The sequence below is a fragment of the Narcine bancroftii genome, chromosome 3 (genome assembly GCF_036971445.1).
Source record: "Narcine bancroftii isolate sNarBan1 chromosome 3, sNarBan1.hap1, whole genome shotgun sequence".
NCBI classification, from domain to species: domain Eukaryota; kingdom Metazoa; phylum Chordata; class Chondrichthyes; order Torpediniformes; family Narcinidae; genus Narcine; species Narcine bancroftii.
In genome coordinates, this window is record NC_091471.1 from 204327406 (window position 1) to 204350248 (window position 22843).

General features: G+C 42.0%; 1 protein-coding gene across 16 annotated transcripts in view; it reads right to left on the reverse strand.

Moving 5' to 3' along the window:
• Positions 1–22843, reverse strand: part of ttc29 (tetratricopeptide repeat domain 29) — a 445918-nt gene that overhangs the window by 308034 nt on the left and 115041 nt on the right. For all 16 annotated transcript variants that reach the window (XR_011354088.1, XR_011354086.1, XR_011354087.1 and 13 more), the window contains one exon: positions 353–565. Coding sequence is in view for 13 of the 16 variants with exons in the window: in XM_069926383.1 (XP_069782484.1) it covers positions 353–565 (213 nt within the window). In the remaining 3 variants the exon portion in view is untranslated. The remainder of the gene's footprint in view (positions 1–352; positions 566–22843) is intronic.

Genomic DNA, 22843 nt, shown 5'->3' on the forward strand with positions numbered 1-22843 from the left:
CACACAGTGGACCATTTATTCACAAATCTAAGTGGTTACTACCTGCTTCAGGTAATGATAAAAGATGGTTCTTTTCTTGTAATGTTTGGAAAATGTTCAGCACCTGGAAATATTTCATTAACCTTTACATGCCTGTAAAGTAATTGTTCATGGGGAAACCTTTAAGAATCAATTTTTGAAAATTAACCACACAAGAATAAATATGCACTTTCAAAATCAATCCACCTGAATCAATTTCTCAGAATATGCAATTTTGTCTCTCTAAAACAAATTGGTCATTTCCTCTCTACATTGACCATAATTATCTCTTATGATATAAAACAGAGGAACTGAAAATGTTATTTGCACTCACCTTCCTTGGCAACATTATAAGCTTTTCTGAGGAATGTTTTTCCCTCTTTGTATTGTTCACTTTCAAGTTTTTCATCTGCCAGTGATGTGTAAATCCTCCAGAGATTCATACATGCGTGTGCAAAGTGGAGACAGCAATTCTCATCCTGCCATGTTTTTCCTGTAGTGAGTTGATGGAATATCTCATAATGTTCAGCAGCTTTATCCAGCTGACCTGCAACATTCAAGTCATTGATAAACATTAATTGAATCTACTGGCAGATTCTAGCTCACAATGATGTTTGGTTTATCACAATCCCATGTAACTTTGAAATACAATTAGAAAATAAAGATTCAATAAAATACTCATAGAACCATAGAACATTAAGGCACAGAAATAGGCCTCTAGTCTGTGCCAAACTATTTTTTTTTTGCCCAGTCCCACTGACCTACACCCAGTCCATAGCCCTCCATATCTCTTCTATCCATGTACCTGCCCTATCCATGTACCTGTCCAAATTTTTCTTAAATGTTAAAATTAAGCCCGCATTTCACCACTTCACCTGGCAGCTTATTCCACACTCGCACTATTCTCTGTGTAAAGAAGTATCCCCTCGTGTATCTTATCTATCCTCAGTAGAAAAAGCCTATCTACATTTATTCTGCCTATCCCTCTCATAATCTTAAATACCTTTATCCAATCTCTCCTCATTCATCTACGCTCAAGGGAATAAATTCCTAACCTGTTTAACCTTTTCCTATTATTCAGTTCTTGAAGTCTGGGCAACATCCTAATAAATCTTCTCTGCACTCTTTCAATCTCATTGATATCTTTCCTGTAGTAAGGTGATCAAAAAGTACTCCAAATGTGGCCTTATCAAGATCTTTTACAACTTTACAATAACATCCTAACTCCTATACTCAATAGTTTGATTTATGAAAGCCAATCTGCCAAAAGCTCTCTTTACAACTCTATCCATCTGTGATGCCACTTTCAGGGAATTATGTACCTGTATTCCCAGATTCCTCTGTTCTACTGTACTCCTCAGTGTTCTACCATTTACCGTGTATGCCTTTCCAAAATGCAAAACCTCACACTTGTCTGCATTATATTCCATCTGCCATTTTTCAGCCCATTTTCCAGATGGTGCAGATCCCTCTGAAAGCTACATAAATGTACATCATCTCTTAAGAAACTGAGTTTAACCTTTAATAATGCTTTTAAATTGTTTAAAGTATGGCCTATTCTTGGCATGTTTATTGTGAATAGTTTACAAAAAAATATGCTGTGAAATATGCACTACCAAGGTTAGCAGGAAGCCTATGGGTGGCTTTTGATACATTATTATTAATCAGCAAGTTAGTCTGATATTTATTTACCACTGTACAGTATGAATTAACTTTTAAATTTATTTTTAATATTTGATCCAAAGTTTAATTGGTGGAAGGGAAATGTACTGGAACTGGTGTTTTGTTGTTAAATATCAATTCTCAATTAACCAGTCCAGTCTGCTCTTTTACCTTATTTTAATGAAGTTAAATCAAGAAAAGTTTATTGTCATCTGATTGTACAAGTACACCCAATGAAACAGCATTCTCTGGTCCTCGATGCAAAACATGAGGACACACACCAGACATAACTTGCATACAGACAAAGACAACATTGAACATATTTGTTTCTGGAATTACATTTAATCTTCACATAAATATCTGAACATATGAAGGTATTTGTCATATACAGAGGAAACTTGGGACAATTTTATGGTGGAGCATGAACACTGCAAGACTGTAAGAGCCGCATCACACTTGAGTGGTGAGCATGCTCAGAGCATGAATATTGGCCAGTACCTGGTGAGTAAAGATTTGTGCTTCTTAACTTACAAGCTCTTCTTCCTGTTTATTAAGACCTCCGATGTTACAACCGAGGACATAAAGATCTGAATGCATGACGGTATTGTAATACTGAATATAAATACTGACTGTGATTGGAACAATTAGTGCAATAAAGCTTAAGTCCTAATTTCAACAGAGGACAAAGGACATGAAGAGGATCAGTGCAAACTATTGAAGCCTGAGGCCCTAGGGTTCCCTGGGGGGCATGGATGCTCTTGTAGGTTACCCAAGCAGAATATGAAGGTCCTGTACTTTTAGTTTGCAATTTGATTCTGTTGTAGCCCCAATAATGACACAGACAAAGACTGAGGGGAACGATAGGCTTTATTGGACGAGAGACTGCTGGCCCGGGTCCAAGGGTAGGAATGAGTGGGAAGGAGAGGGGACTTGACTTTTATGGCCCAGGGTCACATGGGCAGGACTAAGGGAGGAGCCAAGGTAGAAGGACACCTGGAGGGCAGGCCAGACAGTACATATAACTGGGGTCATAACAGCAACAGATTTTAACAACAATACAGTAGCACAACAGCAGCAGTACAAAACACAGCAGATGCCCCCCCACCCCCAACAGCTAGAGGTGAACCTGCTCAGGCGGCCTTCTCTGTCTGCTGGACCACCGTGGAACCGGTGTGTCTGTATGGTGCTCCTCCGGAGAGGGGACCAACAGGGGAGCGTCCACTACAGGGACTGTCTGAGAAGGGGTGCCAGTGGTGGACTCCCGGAGTGCTGGGTGGGCCTCCGTTGCTGCATGGGGGGTAGATGCCTGGACATCCGGCTGCAGGCAGCTCAGGCTCCAGAGTTGTGCTCTGATGCAGCACGATTGGGTCTGCGAGATGGTCAGTAGCCAGCAAAGCGGTCTCAGAGTCTCCAGCCCTTGCCAGGTCTCATATTGGCACAGTGTCCTCGTGGTCATCCAGGTACCTCACAAATGCGTATTGAGGGTTTGCATGTATGAGGTGCACCGCTTCAACCAGAGGGTCCGTCTTATGGCCCCTGATGTGCTTCCGAAGCAGAACCAGCCCCGGGGTTGTCAGCCAGGGAGGGATGGAGGAACCATTTGCCGATCTCCTAGGAAAAGCAAAGAGGTGTTCATGCGGGGTGGTGCTAGTAGTGGTGCATAGTAAAGACCTGATGGCATGGAGGGCTTTGGGCAGAATGTCCTACCAGTGGAACACTGGAAAATGTTTGAATCTAAGGGCTAGGAGCGGCGCCATCCAGATGGTGCCATTTTCCATTTCCACCTGGCCATTACCTCCAGGGTTATAGCTGGTGGTCCTGCTGGTGGCTATGCCTCTGGCCAAAAAGTACTGTCGCAGTTCCTCACTCATGTACGAGGTCCCCTGGTCACTATGAATGTAGTCGGGGTACAGAGTGAAGATACTGCTCAGGGCTTTGATAACTGTAGCCGAGGTCGTATCTGGGCAAGATATTGCAAAGGGGAACCTGGAGAATTCGTCCACCTCCGTCAGGAAGTAGGCATTCCTGTTCGTTCGAAAGGGCGGGTGGCCTTGATGAGATGTGCCTTTTCTGGCCGGTAGAACTGAGACTTACACTCAGCACAGATTTGGCAGCATCTGGTCGTGGTCTGGACATCCTTTATGGGGTACAGGAGGAATCATGTCTTGACAAAATGGTACAACCTCATGAGTCCGGAGTGACATAGGTGGTCGTGCAGGATCTGGAGACGGTCGAAATGTCCCTCAGGATAAGGCATCTGGGAGGTCACTGAGCTTACCCAGCCGGTACAAGATGTCATAGTTGTAGGTGAACAATTCAATCCTCGACCTCAGAACCTTGTTGTTCTTGATTTTACCCGTTGTTTGGCACTGAACATGAAGGCCACTGTCCTCTGGTCAGTCAACAGGGTAAATCGCTTACTGACTAGGTAGTGCCGCCAGTGGCGCACCGCCTCAATGACAGCTTGAGCCTCCTTCTTGACATAGGAGTGCTGGAGTTCGGGACTGTGCAGGGTGCGGGAAAATAATGCTACCAGCCTGCCTGCCTGGTTTAATGTGGCAGCCAGTGTAACCACAGAGGCATCGCTTTCCACCTGAAAAGGGGCGGTTTCATCCACGGCATGGATCGTGGCCTTAGCGATGTCTCCTCAAATTTGTTCAAAAGCAGCCTGGGTCTCCGCCGATAATGGGAAGGTGGACGTACAAATTAGGGGGTGGGCTTTATCAGCGTAGTTAGGCACCCATTGTGCATAATATGAAAACAGCCCCAGGCAGCTCTTGAGCACCTTCAGGGTGTTTGGAACAGGGAGTTCCATGAGGGTTTGCATGTGGTCAGGATCGGGGACAATGACACCATGTGCCATGACACGTCCAAGAGGGGCCAGGTGCTCTGTGTTGAACACGCATTTGTCCTCATTGTACGTCAAGTTGAGGGACATGGCTGTACGCAAGAACTTTGCAAGATTAGCATCGAGGTCCTGCTGGTCATGGCCACAGATGGTGACATTGTCAAGATAGGGGGATGTCACCGTCAGCCCGTGTTCCTCCACCATCCGGTCCATCACTCTCTAAAAGGAAGAAACACCGTTAGTAACCTCGAAAGGCACCCGCAGGAAGTGGAAAAGTTTCCCGTCCGCCTTGAAACCTTTATAGATTCATTCGGCTGGATGGAGGGGGAGTTGATGGTAGGCCAACTTAAGGTCAATGGTCGAAAAAATTCTGTACTTAGTGACCTTATTGACCAAGTCGGCTATTTGGGGTAGCGGGTATGTGTCCAACTGGGTGAAGAGGTTGATGGTCTGACTATAATCAATTACATTCCAGGGCTGGCCCGCACCTCTGACCATGAGAACCTGCGCCCTCCAGGGACTGGTGCTAGGTGCTATGATCCCCTATGCCAGGAGTCGTTGAACCTCAGCCCGGATGAAGTGCATGTCCTCCGAACTATAGCACCTACTCTTGGTGGCGATCAATTTGCAATCAGGGGTGAGGTTCGCGAACAGTGATTGGGGGGGGGGGCACTCGTAGCGTGGTGAGGTTGCAGGATGGTGCCGGAGACTGGGTGCTGGGACCACAAGGCGGTGCCGGGGACTGGTGGCTGTGGATGGTCAGTGGTGGTTGGGGGCCCCTGAATGCCATTGTCATGCTCCTGAACTGACTCTGAAAGTCAAAGCCCAGGATGATCGCCTCGCAGAGACGAGGCATAATTAACAATACAAAATCGTTATAACACTCCACCACCTCACCATCAGCGACACTACACAATACCCCAGATACTGGTCTGTTGGTCCCTTGCATCCACTGAAACTGTCCCGGTCATGGGTCAGACCGGGAGAGAAAGTCAGGGTGCACAAAACTTTCCGTGCTGCCTCTATCGAAAAGACAGTTCATTTCATGCCTATTCACCTCGATCCGCATCATGGTATCCGAGATCGGATGAGGGCTGGCTTGATTCAGAGTGACCGATGCCAGAATAGGCATCATTGTCATAATTGGTGGGGAGGCCTTCCCAAGATGGCGACGACCTCCATGTTGACCATGCAGTGTTCGATGAGGAAGAAGGTGGAAGTGGAGTCATGGGGGTTGTAAGTGACATCATCAGGGCAGTAGGCTGAGGTGCTGAGGTTTGGAACGATGGCTGACAATATGGTGCTTGCCTTACTGCGCGTGCGGTCAGCTCCCGAAGCTCCTCTGGATGCACGCTGCGCTGCTCCCGGACTGCAGTTGGGACCTGCAGACTTTCTGGTAATGCCCCCTCTTCCCACAGCCTGAACATGTAGCCCCCCTCACAGGGCAGAGGCGTCATAAATGCTTGGTCTGCCCACAGAAGTTGCATCTCGACGATGCTGTTGGTGTGATTGCAAACGTGGTTGGGTCGATAACACCCGACGCCAAGTCCCAGGCTGAAGGCCCTCATAGTAGAACATACAGGGATGGCCCGCTTCTGCCCGCGATCGACATTGTGTGGCACTGGGCCGAGTCTAAAGTCCTGATTAAGTCGATAGTCTTTTTGAGTGGCAGCGGGTCCTCCTTGAGGAGTCATTGCTGGATATAATCCGACCTCAGACCCGACACGCAGGTGTCTCGAATCAGTTCTTCCACGCACTGGGTTAGGGATATATTGGCTGTGTGTTCCCCAAAACAGTCTTTTCCCATTGTGACCAGGGCTCGGATGAACTCTTCAGTGGACTCACCAGGCTGTTGTTTTCTAGAAGCCAGCAGGTAACGGGAGTACACCACATTCACTTTAGGCTTGTACAGCGCCCGCAGCTCAGCCATCGCCTCATTGTAGGTCGCACTGCCTTGGATGGTCCAGCAGACAGAGAAACCGCCTGAGCAGGTTCACCTCTAGCTGTTGGGGGTGGGGGGGCATCTGCTGTGTTTTCCCCTGTAGTACTCTGCGATGCCTCTATCAGAATGCCTCGACTGGTACTTCCTGATAGTTGGCGCTTTAAATTTTTTACTGATATACATGGGTTATCACACCCATCAATACAGTCTATGGTGAAACTTATTGCTGCTCGCTACATTTGGCACTGCCACTGACACAATGCTTGCAGTGGGCCAGGACATATCTCCAGTGCCAATTGGCCAAGATGCAACGCCACATCAAACCTCCTTTGCAACAGTTCTCTATGGCTCAATGACAATTTCAACATGTACATGTGGACATTATGGGTCTTCTCACAGTTTATAAAAGAATGAGGTATCTGTTCACAATGGTGGATAGGTTGACGCATTGGCCTGAGGTAGTGCCCATGGAATTCTGTGATGCAGAGTGCTGTGTGCAGACTTTCATTACATCTTGGATTGCCTGATTTGGAGTTCCAATGCATATCACTTCCAACAGGGGTGCACAATTTACTTCCACTTTGTGGTCAGCCCTGGGCAGGTTCTGCGGTAGTCAGTTACCCATACTACTGCCTACCATCCTCAAGCGAATGGCTTGGTGGAGAGTTTCCATCGGCATATTAAGGCTGTGTTGAAAGCATGTCTTCAGGGTCCTAATTGGCTCGACGAGCTGCCCTGGATCCTGCTTGGTATCTGTACCGCACCGAAAGAGGATCTCGCAGCATCTTCAACAGAGATTGTATACAGTACCTCAATTTCTGTTCCTGGGGATACATTTTGACCTGGCAACCATGACGGTGGAACAGCTTGACCTTATAAAATGCCTGCGCTCACCTGTGCCCACTCCTCAACCAGCCAGACATGGTAATCCTCCTACTCATGTTCCTTTGCACTACAAATGACTGATTATAGTTTTGTCCAGAGAATACCACTTGGCTTTCCTTTGCAGTGCCCCTACAAAGGAGGGCACTCCTTAAAAGAGAAGGCATGGTTTACACATTGGATGTTGGAAGCTGACAGGACATTTATACCATAGACCTCTGAAACTGGAGCATGTGGATATAACCAGTGATTACCCCATGCTGACCAAAAAGCCTCATGGCTGACCACCCAAATCTCTGGATCTGCCTGGCACCTTTCCTGAACTTAGTGGCAATTTTGGGGGTAGTGGTGTAGCGGATCACTCCACACAAGAATCAGCAGGGACGGGTGTGGGGTTCTAATAGTGCTAGGAAGTCAGCATTACTGCGGAGAAGCACATGCCTGCAGGAATGCAGGCTGCAGGTGGAAGGTGGGACTTCTGAGCAATCTGCCCATCAAGACTCTGGGAATGGTGATGGGCAGCCAGAGCTCAAGGGGTGGGTTTTGGAAACCTGGAAGGGTGTTGGGACTGATTAAATGTCACGTGGATGTTTTGAGTAAACTTTATTTATTATTGGCATTTACTGTGTGGACTTCAGTTATTGTGGCTCATGTAGTTTGTAGTTACAGATGCCAAAGTTCAATTGCCAGATCCAATAGTAAAGGGTTTAACTGGCATCCTTGAATAGTGCCTTGTCGCAGATTAAAGGGTTGAAATTGTTGGAAATTAGTAAGAATTGTGGAAGAGGGTTGTGAATATAGTAGTTTAACCCATGTATAAAATCAGAACTAAAATTAAAATTTTCAAGGGTGGTAAAAAAATATGTCTATTCTGTCTGATCAAAAGCTTTTTGAGCATTCAATGAAAGAATACACTCAGGAGATTTCCTGAAAAGCAAAAACATAATATTCATTAAACAAAATATATTAAAATAGGAATATTAGGGTGTATAAACCCAATTTGATCTTCAGAAATAACTGATGGTAAAATGTTTTACATCCTATTGGCAAAGATTTTCTACAAAATTTTAGCATCGACATTCAATGGGGAGATTGGTCTTGTTACGAGCCCAAAGGACCCCAAAACCCAGTAGCAATAGATATTCACCATGACAAGTAGTTACTTAAACAAAAGTTGTTTTTAATTATCTTTAAACATGAAAACAGAATCAAACTTTAACTTATCACTATTAACTTAACCCCCCCTTCTAATTCTAAGCACACGTGTATGTAATGTGTGTGTAAATTTAAGAAAAGTTCTTTGGTTCACAGTTCAATCTTACTTCTCCTTCTTCCAAGTTCACTGGTTGCAGGCAATTCTTATACTGTGCACAGAATTAAACATGTATAAAGTTCACCAGGCTTTGGTGCACAAAAGGTAAATGGTTACTGCTCAAGAAGGTTCTTGTAGGTTTGAAGAGAGAGATGTGTGGATCTAGGATTTCCACAAATGAGGTACCACCATTAGTCACCTCAATGTCTTGCTGATGAAACTTGACCCATCTTATCATCAAGATGATAACTTCTTTCTTTCAGGCTACAGAGTTCCTTTCTGTTCCACTTATTCCAAGAGAAACATCAGACAGATAGGACTTCCAGCCATCCACCACACTGAGCTTCTCTTTCAGTTCCAACAAGCTTCTCCTGGCTTGTTACAGCTTTCTATGTCACACACAGTCAAAGACTCCCTTCTGTCTCTCTCTCTCTCTCTATCTGAGATTCTCCAATATTTCAAATAAAATCTGTTTCAAAGTGTGCGTATATATGTAACCCTCTCTAATTTTACCAATTTATCTCCCAAAAATATTCCCAAATATTCATCATACCTCCCCCTTTAAAGGAATTTTAACTCTTGTGTTAAAATTCAGTAATAACTAAACTGTTTTTAAAATCACTAAAAATATAACAATTCACTATAAAATAACGTTATAATAAAATAAAAATGTTGAGAACATTTTTATACATGATCAATTTTAACATCTTGACAATCTGCCATAACATTATTTGAACCTCTGATATGAATAATCTGCAGGTTATATTCTTGTAATATTAAACTCAAGTTTAACAATCTTCTGCTTTTTGTTCTTCATTTGATTAAAAAAAACCAGAGGATTGTGGTAAGTAAATATAACTGGTTCCTGAGAGGTACCGAGATATACATCAAAATTCTGCAGAGCAAATACAATAGACAACAGTTTTTTTACAATAGTGAAATAATTCCTTTGATGAACATTAAATTTTTTTGAAAAGTAGGCAACTGGATGGTCAATCTCATTATGTTTTTGCATTATTACTGCACCTGCTGATCCCTCACTAGCATCCACTGCTACAGAAACAGGATTATCAAAATCAGGAGACCTTAACACAGGATAATGGCATAGCATATCCTTTAAATTTTCTAAAGTTGTCTGACACTCTTTAGTCCACACAAATTTCTCCCCTTTCTTCAAAAGGTTGGTTAAAGGGAGAGCAACCTCAGCAAAATTTCTGCAAAACCTCCTATAATATCCTGCCATTCCTAAAAACCTTCTCACTGCTTTCTTGCCATTGGGAATAGGAAACTCAGAAATTGCATTCACCTTTGCTTGAATAGGTGCAACTTTGTCATGACCAGCTACATGACCCAAGTATGTCACAGTGGCATTTGCAAATTCACTCTTCGCTAAATTAACAGTTAAGTTTGCTTTGGATAATCTTGCAAACAATTTGACCAATTGCCTTAAATGTTCTTCCCATGTATCACCTTTTGTGACCAAGTCATCAATCTAAGCATCTCTATGTGTTAACCCTTGGATAACCAAATTAGTCATACTTTGAAATGTTGCGGGGGCATTTTTTATGCCAAAAGGTAACACATTATACTCATATAAACTAGATGGATTAACAAAAGCCTACATATTCGTTCCTCTCTCAGTTAAAGGCACATACCAGTAACCCTTCAACAAATCCAACTTAGTAAGAAATTTAGCTTTTCCAATTTTATCAATACAGTCATCAATTCTTGAAATCGGATAAGCATCTGTTTTAGTGACTGAATTAACCTTCCTGTAATCTGTACAAAACCTAACAGTTCCATCTGGTTTTGGTACCTCACTGACAAAAGGCAAAGGAGGAAAAACCCAACACCCAACCCCAACCAACCAATTTTCCCCTGCAACCGCTGCAACCGTGTCTGCCTGTCCCGCATCGGACTTGTCAGCCACAAACGAGCCTGCAGCTGACGTGGACTTTTTTACCCCCTCCATAAATCTTCGTCCGCGAAGCCAAGCCAAAGAAGACAAGGAGAACTCCAATCTGAGTTTGAAGGTCTGATAATATCATTTATCAACATATATTCCACCTCCTGATCCATAATTTTACTTTTCTGAATGTTTATTCTTTATGGGTGTTGTTTAATGGGACTTGCTTCTCCTACATCCACATTATGGTAAATCACTGATGTCCTTTTTGGAACATCAGGGAAAAAATTTGTAAATTTTAAAATTAATTATTTTAACTGCATCTGCTCTTGTGACTTAAGATGACCTAACTTTTTCTCCAAATTTTCCAAAATTGCTGAGTTAGACAGGCGCACAGGAACCATGGTTTCTTTAAGATTACCCGCACAAGACTTTGTTTCCATAATCTTATGATCCATTACTTCCTCAACCCTGTCAACAGCTAACACCTCTGAAACACTGTTCTCTACTACCCTTATCCTCATAATAAGGTTTCAACAATTCACCCTTCAAGTAATAACCACAAGCCATTTCTTTAATCTCCTGTTCAGTTACTGTTTTGTCTGTTAAGTCAACAAAACTTGTATCTGCTCTGTTGCCGAATTAGCTCTTTTCTTGACAAATAGAAATCCTTACTCTCACAATTACCCTGCTCTTTCAAAACCATTTCAGAAGCACTTACTGCACACACAGGATCTATCTCACAATTCATTTCCACCTCATCCTTCCCAGGCCTATTTATTAATCTCAACACTGACCCTACTTTATCCTCTGCCAAATCATTCCCAAATAAAATGACACCCCCTGCATGGGTAACTTTGAAATTACTCCTATCACAACAGGTCCTTTAACTAACTCTGAAGTTAGCACTATATTGTGAAGAGGTATCGACTCCACCTCACCTCCAACACCTTTAATCAAAGTTGTCACCCCTGTGTCAGTTTGTTGTACGAACAATAATGGTGCAGCACCAGTATCCCTAAGAATTTTAACTGGAAACTGTGATTTTCCCTCCTTTTCTGAAACAAAACCCTCTGAAACAAAAGGTGTGAAAACATCTATGATACCCTTATCAGGTTTGGAACCTCTGTTCTGCCCAAATTCAACTGAATACATGCTTCTGGTAAAACCTTCTTTTCTCTTTTGTTTTTCAATACTAGACAATTCGCAATAACATGACGAGGTTTCTTACAAAAATTACATACAAATCCAGAAGTTCTGTCTTTTCCAACCTTCTCTCCACACTTAATTTCAGGCTTACTATCCGGCTCCATATTAATCCTCTGAACAGTCTTATTAATCTGTTCCACATTAACTTTCTGAAAATGCCTACCATTCTGAGATGCATTTTTGTGAATCAGGGAAAATTTGTCTATTAATCTAGCTGTTTGTCACCATGTCCCCCTTTGGGATATACCTTTCAATTTCCTCAATTAACATCAATTCTCTCCCTTCTGTCTGTCTCTCTCTCTCTACCTGAGATTCAAACTGCCAACAACATGTCCTTCTCTCTCTCACTTGCAAAAACCCCTGAATTTCTCCAGCAAACAATAGGAATTAGTCTTCTGGTCCATCTGTTGTTTTAGGTAAACAATAACCTCTCAATTACCTCTGAGTGAGCACTTCGCAGAGAGCTCAAAAGCCTTGCAAAAAGGTCAAAAACTGACAACCTGGCTCTGGCTGTTCTTCCAAGACAATAGTCCATTCATTTCATGACATCATTTCAATTAGCACCTACTTCTGAAATGTGCATAGCATTCCTCACAGTTCCTCTTCAAAGTACTGTGGGTATGAATTCTCCAATATTTCAAATAAAATCTGTTTCAAAGTGTATGTATGTATGTAACCCTCTCTATTTACCAATTTATCTCCCAAAAACATTCCCAAATATTCCATCACAGTCTATAAAAGTAACATTTGATTGTGTCTTTACCTTTTTTCACAATTAAAGATAATGTAATGAGCTGAGAGGACCCAAAACCCTGCAGCAACAGTAATTCACCAAGACAAATGGTTACTTAAACAAAAGTTGCTTTTAATGATCTTTAAACATGAAAACAGGATCAAACTTTAACTTAGTACTATTAACATAACCCCCTTCTAATTCTAAATGCACATGTATGTAATGTGTATGTAAGTTCAAAAAAGTTCTTTGATTCACAATCCAATCTCACTTCTCACTCCTTCAAGTTCACTGGTTGCAGACAATTCTTATACTGTGCACAGAATTTAACATTTATGAATTTCACCAGGCTTTGGTGCTTGAAAGGTAAATGGTTACCACTTAGTTCTTTTTGGTATTCAGAGAGAGATTTGTTGTTCGTTGGGCACAAACTGATCTCTTCTAATCAGCCATGATAGTGTCTTGCTGAAGAAACTTGCCCCATCAGGGTTTTCCAGATGATAACATCTTTCTTTCAGGTCACCACAGAGTTCCTTTTTGTTTCACTTATTTCAAGTGAAACATTAGGCATCCAGTCCTCTCCTCTTGTATGGATCACAAGAGCTTTGACCAGGCTGAACTAAGTACTCACAACCCATCTTCAAAATGGGGTTTTTCCACAAGTTTGCCAGCTTATCAGGTTCCAGTCCCAGTTGCTGCTGCTGAACTGAATTCTCTCACTCTCCCTCTCTCAGAGAAAAACCTGTTTGATTCTCTTTGCTTGCAAAACCAATGACTCCCCCCCCCCCCTAGAACACCAAGCTGCACTCTCCGAGTTCTTTCATCTGCTGCTTTTCAAAGCGTCCATTAGTGAAGACCCTCGGGCACTCTTCAAAGCTTTTGCAAAGGCACTCGGAGCCAGCCTGTCTTGCCTGAGCAGAGCTCCAGTATTTTAAATGAGATTTGTTTTGAAGTGTTTGTATGTGACCTACATTAAAAAACCTGCCACAATTTATCTCTTTTAAAACAAATCTATATACAATATACAACACAACATAATCTGTCACAATATGCAAGCCTCATTGAATGGGTCTGGAAGTTTACCCTGTTCAAATGTATCAGCAAACACCACCTTTAGGTAAGGTGTGAGCATTGAGAAAATAATTTGAAAAATTCCACCAGGAATCCATTGGATCAAGGGACCTTTCCAGATGGTAAATGGAGCCATTGGAGTCGGGCTCAGAGGTATCCATGGGAGGCAGGGTGAGGAGCGACTGACAGAGGTAAGTACATAACCTTGTACTTACCGGTGGTCGGGCCTTGTGTGTTGAGGAGTCGGAGGAGCAGGAGGTCAGCAAGAGGAGGGAAAAGCACTGTATTAAAGAACTTACCAGGGCTTGGGCATAGCGGGTTGAGCAGGGAGCCATTGGAGTTGGGCTCATAAGTGTCCATGGGAGGCTAGGCGAGGAGTGACTGACAGGGTTAACTGGTAGAGGGCAAATAAAAAGAGGAGCAGAGGCTGAGGTCAAGCTTGTCAAGTTAAGGTAAGACTGTTTAATTGCTTTTGTATTATTTAGTAATTTCTACTTATTTGAGGAAAGAGGAGAGAGAAGGGATGAGTGTGAGAGCAGTTTGCTGTTCTCTATGTCAGATGTGGGAAGTCAAGGAGTCTTATAGCCTCCCTGACGACCATATCTGCACCAGGTGTGCTGAGCTGCAACTCCTCAGGAACCATGTTAGGGAACTAGAGCTGCAGCTCGATGACCTTGCTCTGGTCAGGGAGAGTGAGGTCATCATAGATAGGAGTTACAGCCAGGTGGTTATGCCAGGGCCACGGGAGGAGAACAGGTGGATCACGGTTAGGAGAGGGAAGAGGAATAGTAAGGTGGTAGAGAGGACCCCTGTGGCTGTGGCCCTCAACAACAGGTACTCCTCTTTGGGTACTGTTGGGGGAAACAGCCCAGCTGGGGAAAGCGTCAGTGGCTGTGCCTCTGGCACTGGGTCAACCTCTGAGGCTCAGAAGGGTAGGGAAAGGAAGAGGAGGGCAATAGTCATAGGGGACTCGATAGTCAGGAGTACTGACAGGGGATTCTGTGGACAGAGCAAGGAGAATCGGATGGTGGTTTGCTTCCATGGTGCCATAATCTTGATGTTGCTGCTCGAGTCCAGGACATCCTAAAGGGGAGGGAGATGAGACAGAAGTTGTGGTACATATAGGTACCAATGACATAGGGAGGTATAGAGAAGAGGTCCTGAAAAGTGAGTACAGGAAGTTAGGTAGAGAGTTAAAAAGGACTGCAAAGGGAATAATCTCGGGATTAGTGCCTGTGCCACGCGACAGTGAGAGCAAGAATAGAATGAGATGGAGCAAGAGGCAGGGATTCAAGTTTGTGGATCACTGGAACCATTTATGGGCTAAGTGTGACCTGTACAAAAAGGACGGGTTGCATTTGAACACCAGGGGGACCAGAATTCTGGCGGGGATGTTTGCTAGGGTTACTCAGGAGACTTTAAACTAGAATGGCTGAGGGGAGGGAACCAAATGAAGGAGAACAGCAAGGAGAAGGTTGGAGGGCAATCAGAGAAAGCTTGTAGACAGTGTTTCAGGGGGGAAAGGCAGGTGATAGAAAAGGGGGATGCTCTATATGAAGATGGACAGAGGTTGATTACAAAAGATCATGAGAGGTGTTGGTAAAGATAGGGGCCTACAGGAAGTAAAAAGTGGGATATCTCTAAAATGCATATATTTTAATGCTAGGAGCATTGTAAGGAAGGCGGATGTGCTGAAGGTATGGATTGACACTTGGAAGTATGATGTGGTAGCGATTAGTGAAACAAGGTTACCGGAGGGATGTGACTGGCAGCTAAATATTCCTGGATTTGATTGCTTTAGGTGTGATAGAACCGGGGGGGGGGGGGGGGGGGGGGGGAGAGGGGGTGGGGTTGCCTTACTTGTTAGAGAAAATATTACAGCGGTGCTTAGGTGCGATAGAATAGAAGGCTCGTCCAGGGAGGCTATTTGGGTGGAATTGAGGAATGGGAAAGGGGAAGTTACAATTATAGGAGTGTATTATAGACCATCGAATGGGGAACACGAATTAGAGGAAAAAATTAGTAGGGAGATAGCAGATATTTGTAATAAGCACAGGGTAGTGATTGTGTGGGATTTTAATTTTCCAAATATTGATTGGGAACCCATTCCGTGAAAGGGCTAGATGGGTTGGAGTTTGTAAAATGTGTGCAGATTAGCTTTTAACATCAATACGTAGAGGTACCAACTAGAAAGGGAGCTGTGTTGGATTTACTGTTGGGGAATGAGATGGGTCAGGTGACAGAGGTATGTTTGGGGGAGCACTTCGGATTCAGTGATCATAGTGCCATTAGCTTCAAGGTAATTACGGAAAAGGATAGGTCTGGGCCCAGAGTTGAGGCTTTTGAGTGGGGAAAAGCTAGGTTTGAGGAGATGCGAAAGGATTTACAAGGGGTGGATTGGGACAATTTGTTCTCTGGGAAGGATGTAATAGAGAAATGGAGGGTCTTTTAAAGGAGAGATTTTAATAGTATAACATCTTTAAATACCTGTTAGGTTGAAAGGTCAGGTCAAAAGTTTGAGAGAGCCATGGTTCTCAAGGGATATTGGAAACTTGGTTCGAAAAAAGAGGGAGTACTACAATAAATATAAGAAACAGGGGAAAAAGGAGATGTTTGGGTACTATATTGAATGTAAAAAGAATCTTAAGAAAGAAATTAGAAAAACTAAAAGAAGGTATGAGGTGGCTATAGCAAGCAGAGTGAAAATAAATCCAAAGGGTTTCTAAAAATATGTAAATAGCAAAAGGAAAGTGAGAGACAAAATGATGAAAGTAATGATGAAACCAGTGAGGCCAAATTTAGAGTACTGTGTGCAGTACTGGTCACTGATTTATAGGAAGGATATTAACAAGATAGAGAGAGTGCAGAGAAGATTTACAAAAATGTTGCCTGGGTTTCATCATCTGCAATACAAGGAGAGATTGAGCAAATTAGGCCTTTATTCCTTGGAACGTAGAAGGCTGAGAGGGGATTTGATAGAGGTGTTAAAGATAATGAGAGGGATAGATAGAGTTGATGTGGAAAGGCTTTTCCCATTGAGAGGAGAAGAGATGTATACAAGAGATCATGGGTTGAGAGTTGATGGGCAAAGGTTTAGGATTAACATGAAGGGGAACTTTACTCAGAGAGTGGTTACTGTGTGGAATGGGCTTCTGGGAAAGGTGGTGGAGGCAGGGTCAATTTTGCCATTTAAGAAAGATTTGGATAAGTATATGGATAGGAGGGGGATGGAGGGATATGGACAGAGTGCTGGTAAGTGGGATTAGAGGAGGGTACTTGGATCAGTGTAGACTAGAAGGACCAAATTGGCCTGTTTCCGTGTGGTAATTGTTATATGGTTATATGGATCAAGGGACCTTTCCAGATGGTAATGAATCAGAATAAGAATCAGATATTAATTATCATGAAAAAATCATGAAATTGAGTGTTTTGCAACAGTATCATAATGCAAACATTCATATTATAAAAATAATAGTGTACTAAAAGTAAGGTTGATAGCAGATGGGAAGAAGCTGTCCTTGTGCCGTTGAACGCTCACCTTTAGGCTCCTGTACCTTTTTCCCAATGTCATCAGAGTGAAGAGGGCATGGCCTGGGTGATGGAGATCTTTGAGGATAGAGGCTGCTTTTTTTAGAGACTCAGCCTCATGAAGATGTCCTCGATGGTGTGAGGTCTGGTGCCTGTGATATTACAGGCCGACTTAACAATCCTTTGGAGTTTATTCTTGTCCTGAGAGTTGGCGCCTCCATACCAGACAGTAATGCAACTAGCCAGAATGGTCTCCACGGTACACCGGTCGAAGTTTATGAGAGTCTTTGGTGACATACCAAATCTCCTCAGACACCTCATAAAGTATAGCCACTGGTAAGCCTTCTTTGTGATTGCATCCACTTGGAGGCGCCAGGAAAGACCCTTGGAGATGTTAACACCCAAAAATTTGAAGTTGTTGACCCTCTGCAATACAGAGCCCTTGATGAGGACTGGGCTGTGTTCCTCTGACTTTCTTCTGAAGTTTACAATCATTTCCTTGGTTTTGCTGATGTTGAGTGCAAGGTTGTTGTTGTTACACCATTCAACAAGTTGATCCCTCCTGTACACTTCCTCATTGCTGTTTGTGATTCTGTTGACAACTATGGTGTCATCATAAAACTTGTAGATAGCATTGGATGTATAATGTGTTGAGCAGTGGGCTAAGTACACATGATTGGGGTCCGCCTATGTTAATAATCAGTGAGCAAGAGACATTATTTCCAATTCATACTGACTGTGGTCTTCTGATGAGAACGACAAGGATCCAATTGCAGTGTGGGGCACAGATGCCTAGAGTTTGTAGATTTCTGACCAGCAGTAAGGGAATAATGGTGTTAAAGGCCGACCTGTAGTCGATGAAGAGCAGCCGTTTGTATGTATCAATAGCAACTGCTATTTCCTCTTGCGAAATAGATTCATCCAGTTTGATTTAACTGACTAAGGAAATCTTGGGGTTATTCAATCAATCTAAGAAATTTTCTATCAAATTATTGTCATTCGTAAAAATATAGTTTGGAGCAGAATCTAAATACACAGCAACAATAGAAATTTACCAAGACAAATGGTTACTTAAACAAAAGTTGCTTTTAAATTTCTTTAAACATAAAAACTGGATCAAACTTTAAGTTATTACTATTAACAACCTATCTTAATTGCCCTTATAATTCTAAGTGCACGTATATGTATATGTCCAGGAAAGTTCTTTGTTTAACAGTCCAATTATTCACCTCACTTCTCCAAGTTCACTGGTATCAGGCAATTTTTATACTGTATATACAATTTAACATTTATGAATTTTCACCAGGCTCTGGTGCTTAAAGGTAAATGGTTACCACTCAGGAAGGTTCTCGTTGGTTTCAGAGAGAGATTTGTTGCTAGTTGGACACATACACACAAACCGATTTCCTCCAATCAGCTACTTTAGTGTCTTGCCGAAAAAACTTGTCTCATGATGGGCTTTTCAAATGATAACCTCTTCTTCCAGGTCACCACAGAGTTCCTCTTGTTTCCCTTATTTCAGGAGAAATACTCTGGCCAGCCATTTTCTCTTGTAAGGACTACAAGGGTTTTCAATAGGCTGAACTCAGAACTCACAACCCATCTTCAAAATATCTATTCTACAAGATATGGAGTAAATCTATTTATCAAGGTGGTGTTTGAGTGTAATGAGGCTTTTATAATGTTACTGTGCAAAAAAAATTGTAGATATTAATTTATTATCTCTAGTTTTAAAATATTTCAAATATTATGAATCTAACAATATCTTTATGAAAATTGATTGGTGAGGATTCTGGTGTGGTTTGTTGAATGGATTACTCAGAAAAGTACTGGCAATGAGCATCTGGAAAAGTTTACTATTGTCATTTCTAGCTCAGCTGCTGTAAATTTGGCAAAGATATGGCAGAAATATTGAATATACTACATCTGCAGTTTAAGGAAGTTCTCCTACTGTGAAGAAGATTCACGAGTGTGATGTCAGGAATCACCATTCTGAAAGATAGTTTCTTTCCTATCATTATTAGATTCCTAAATGTACTTCATGCAAGTAAAATAATATTCCCTTTGTTCTTTTCTAACTGATTTCGGTACTGTGTTTTTAGTTGCTGTACTATGTATAGATTGACTAGCTGGATTGCACACAAAACAAACTTTCGCACTGTACCTCGGAACTTGTGACAATAAACTTGAAGTTCACTCAAGTATCCACTGAGGTTTTTGACATCACTGAGATTCTTTGTAAATTTAAGGGTTTCTTGCAGTGTATTAAAGGAGATGGGGATAATACTGAGCAATATGATATTATAGGATTTTTTCTTATTACTTTAAAAAGTTGATAAACAGAATGGCATGGATTTATTTCAAAAGTCAAAAGAAAGGTATAGTACAGACCATAGTTTCAGAATTGCTTTCTGACCAATAATATAATTCTTGCACTTAGCCCACTTTTTGCAGGGATTGAGATTTGACTTGGCAGTGATACCATCAGACTTTCTTTTGATAATTCATTCATGGGTAATGTGTATTACTGACAAAGTCAGTATTTAGTGCCCATGAGATATTGGTGGTGCCCATCAACTACTATAATGGTGATAACTGAGTGGCTTACCATGCACTGAAGAGAGTATTAACGTGTCTGCCATATTATTATTATGGATCTGGAATCCTATCTGTTATATTGGGTAAGAATAGCTGATTTCTTTCCGTAAAAATAGCTTTTAATTAAAGTAATCTGTTTTTAAATTGGCATCATTATTGATGCTCTTTTTGAAATGCATATGCATTTAAATTGGCTAGCTGAATAGAAATTCTCCATGTGACTTGGAACGAATTTGAATTTTTAATTACTGAATTCCTGATCCCTGTCTGTGCATTGTAATTTCAGAACATAACCATTATGCCATAGTATTCCTCTTTATTAAAAATAGATGTCTGGCATCATGACTATATGTAGAAGATGGAATCTTACAGAAAGTGATTGAGTTCTGACTGAACTAGAAGAGTAGACAGAGGAGTCCAGAACAAGGGATCACATTCTTGGGGCATGGGATATGCCATTTAAAACCATAATCAGGAAAAAAATCTTCAGCAGAGGTTGTAGAATTCTATGCCACAGAAAGCAAGGAAAGCCAAGTCTTTAAATATATTCAAAATTTATCTTTTTTTAATGCAATGGGATGAAGTTACATGGAAGAAAATGGGGATAGAGTACAGAAGTTGACAAACAGCAATGTTGGAGCAAGTCAACAGGACTAAATTACCTATTTCTACTCCTATTTCTTTTGTTTTTTTTGTGGCATTGACTCTAATCTACAGATTTACAAGAAATTCCACATCTTTTAGTTGACCTGATTGCAATAAGTCTCCTGATCTATCTGAATTGCACCCTATGAACTTTTTGGCACCATATTGCAGCAACAGTGAGAAGTATGGCATTAAAAAAGGGGTATTGATTCCCATTCTACTCATTTTCTATCTAAAAAATTCTTTATGAAGACAATTTTACAAATACTGTGAGATGCTTGCTTTCAATATAAATGCATTATAAAATGCAACACATTCATATTTTAACAAACTTCATGAATTGATTCCTCCAGGATCCAGCTAAAATCCTGTGGCATTAAGTGAGCAGTGTTGAGGAAGATGCAGAATCCATAGAATCTGCAAGTTGTGGACCTGTGCAAAGACAGCTTAAGACATATGTTTATTTATCAATGGAATGAAACAATAGTAGCATTGAGTAACCAGTGAATGACTAAACTATCATGGTCAGAATGCATTACTCACTTCCCAGGTAAGAGAAATGAGTTAGATAATGCACTAAAAAAAAATCACTTGCTACATCAAGTTATTTATTCCTCAACGACTGCCAGACTTCCCACTTTGTACCTTAATCAAGCAAGAAGGTAACATCTTTAAGTGTTCAATAATCAGGACTCCAATTCAAGAGCTCCACTGGATAATGGAATTAATCATCTAGTAGTGAAGGAGACATTAAGGAAGGGAATCACAATGTGATGGTTTTTAAATATTAGAAAATATTAATAGGATTGAGCAGAATAAATGTGTATTTATTAAATCATATTTGGCAAATACAAATGAGTCTTTAGAATCTGTAACCAGCAAAATTGGAGGGATCTGTGGATGTAGTGCATTTGAACATTCAGAAGATATTCAATATGGTGTCAACAAAGAATTTATTAGAATATCTGGGATTGGAATTGGGAGTGCAGTACATTTCCGATTATCTGAAATGCTCGGGACTCGACATATATGGGTTAAATACATTTTCGGATATCTGATCTGCAGCCCAGTTTAAGCAGCAGATATATTTCTATCGTCCATCACTGATCCTGACACCTCCCCACCGCGGTCATGAAACCTGCCTGGGAGCATTGGAGGATCCTGCTCCAATCCCAGCCCAGTAGCATCAGCATAATACTTATATTTTTCTTTTTCCTTTGGCTTGGCTTCGCGGACGAAGATTTATGGAGGGGGTAAAAAAGTCCACGTCAGCTGCAGGCTCGTTTGTGGCTGACAAGTCCGATGCGGGACAGGCAGACACGGTTGTAGCGGTTGCAGGGGAAAATTGGTTGGTTGGGGTTGGGTGTTGGGTTTTTCCTCCTTTGCCTTTTGTCAGTGAGGTGGGCTCTGCGGTCTTCTTCAAAGGAGGTTGCTGCCCGCCAAACTGTGAGGCGCCAAGATGCACGGTTTGAGGCGTTATCAGCCCACTGGCGGTGGTCAATGTGGCAGGCACCAAGAGATTTCTTTAGGCAGTCCTTGTACCTTTTCTTTGGTGCACCTCTGTCACGGTGGCCAGTGGAGAGCTCGCCATATAACACGATCTTGGGAAGGCGATGGTCCTCCATTCTGGAGACGTGACCCATCCAGCGCAGCTGGATCTTCAGCAGCGTGGACTCGATCCTGTCGACCTCTGCCATCTCGAGTACTTCGACGTTAGGGATGAAAGCGCTCCAATGGATGTTGAGGATGGAGCGGAGACAACGCTGGTGGAAGCGTTCTAGGAGCCGTAGGTGGTGCCGGTAGAGGACCCATGATTCAGAGCCGAACAGGAGTGTGGTTAAAATAACAAAGAAAAAGGGAAGATTTTTCAAGCATGAAATAAAGTTTAATTCTTATTGAGTACACTTGAGTACATGAGAGCTCTGTTTGATTCAAAATGCCACTAACAGTGTGTCAGACTCCAACTGGAGCACGACAGGTAAAAAAAAAATTCAAGTCTTTTTCAAGTTGTTACGTCATGTCGCTTCCGAAAATTTTCACAGATAACTGGTAACTTTGGTAAAGTGGCTTTCGGATAATCGGAAATATACTGCAATATAATACTCTGAACTAAGGATTAATTATCAGATTGAAGGAAGAGAATAGGAATAATCTTTGGATACAAGGCTTTTATAAGTTGGATGCTGCTGGTATTACTGTTAGGGCTAGGGCAACCTACAATTTGGATGAGGGTCTAGGTGTATTATATCCAATCTTCCTGATCATGCTATGTTGAGAGGTAGTGATGGTTCTGGGGAGATGCACAGAGGTTTTGAAAGGATATAAATAGCAAGATGGAATATAATATGGAAAATATATGAGCTAATAAAGAAAGGAGGAGTATTTACTAAATGGTGAACATTTAAAAGTATGGATATGGAAGGGATGGTTGTTGTATGAGAAGAGATTAAGCAGACAAGGCCAATGTGCTCTATAATTTAGAAGAATGA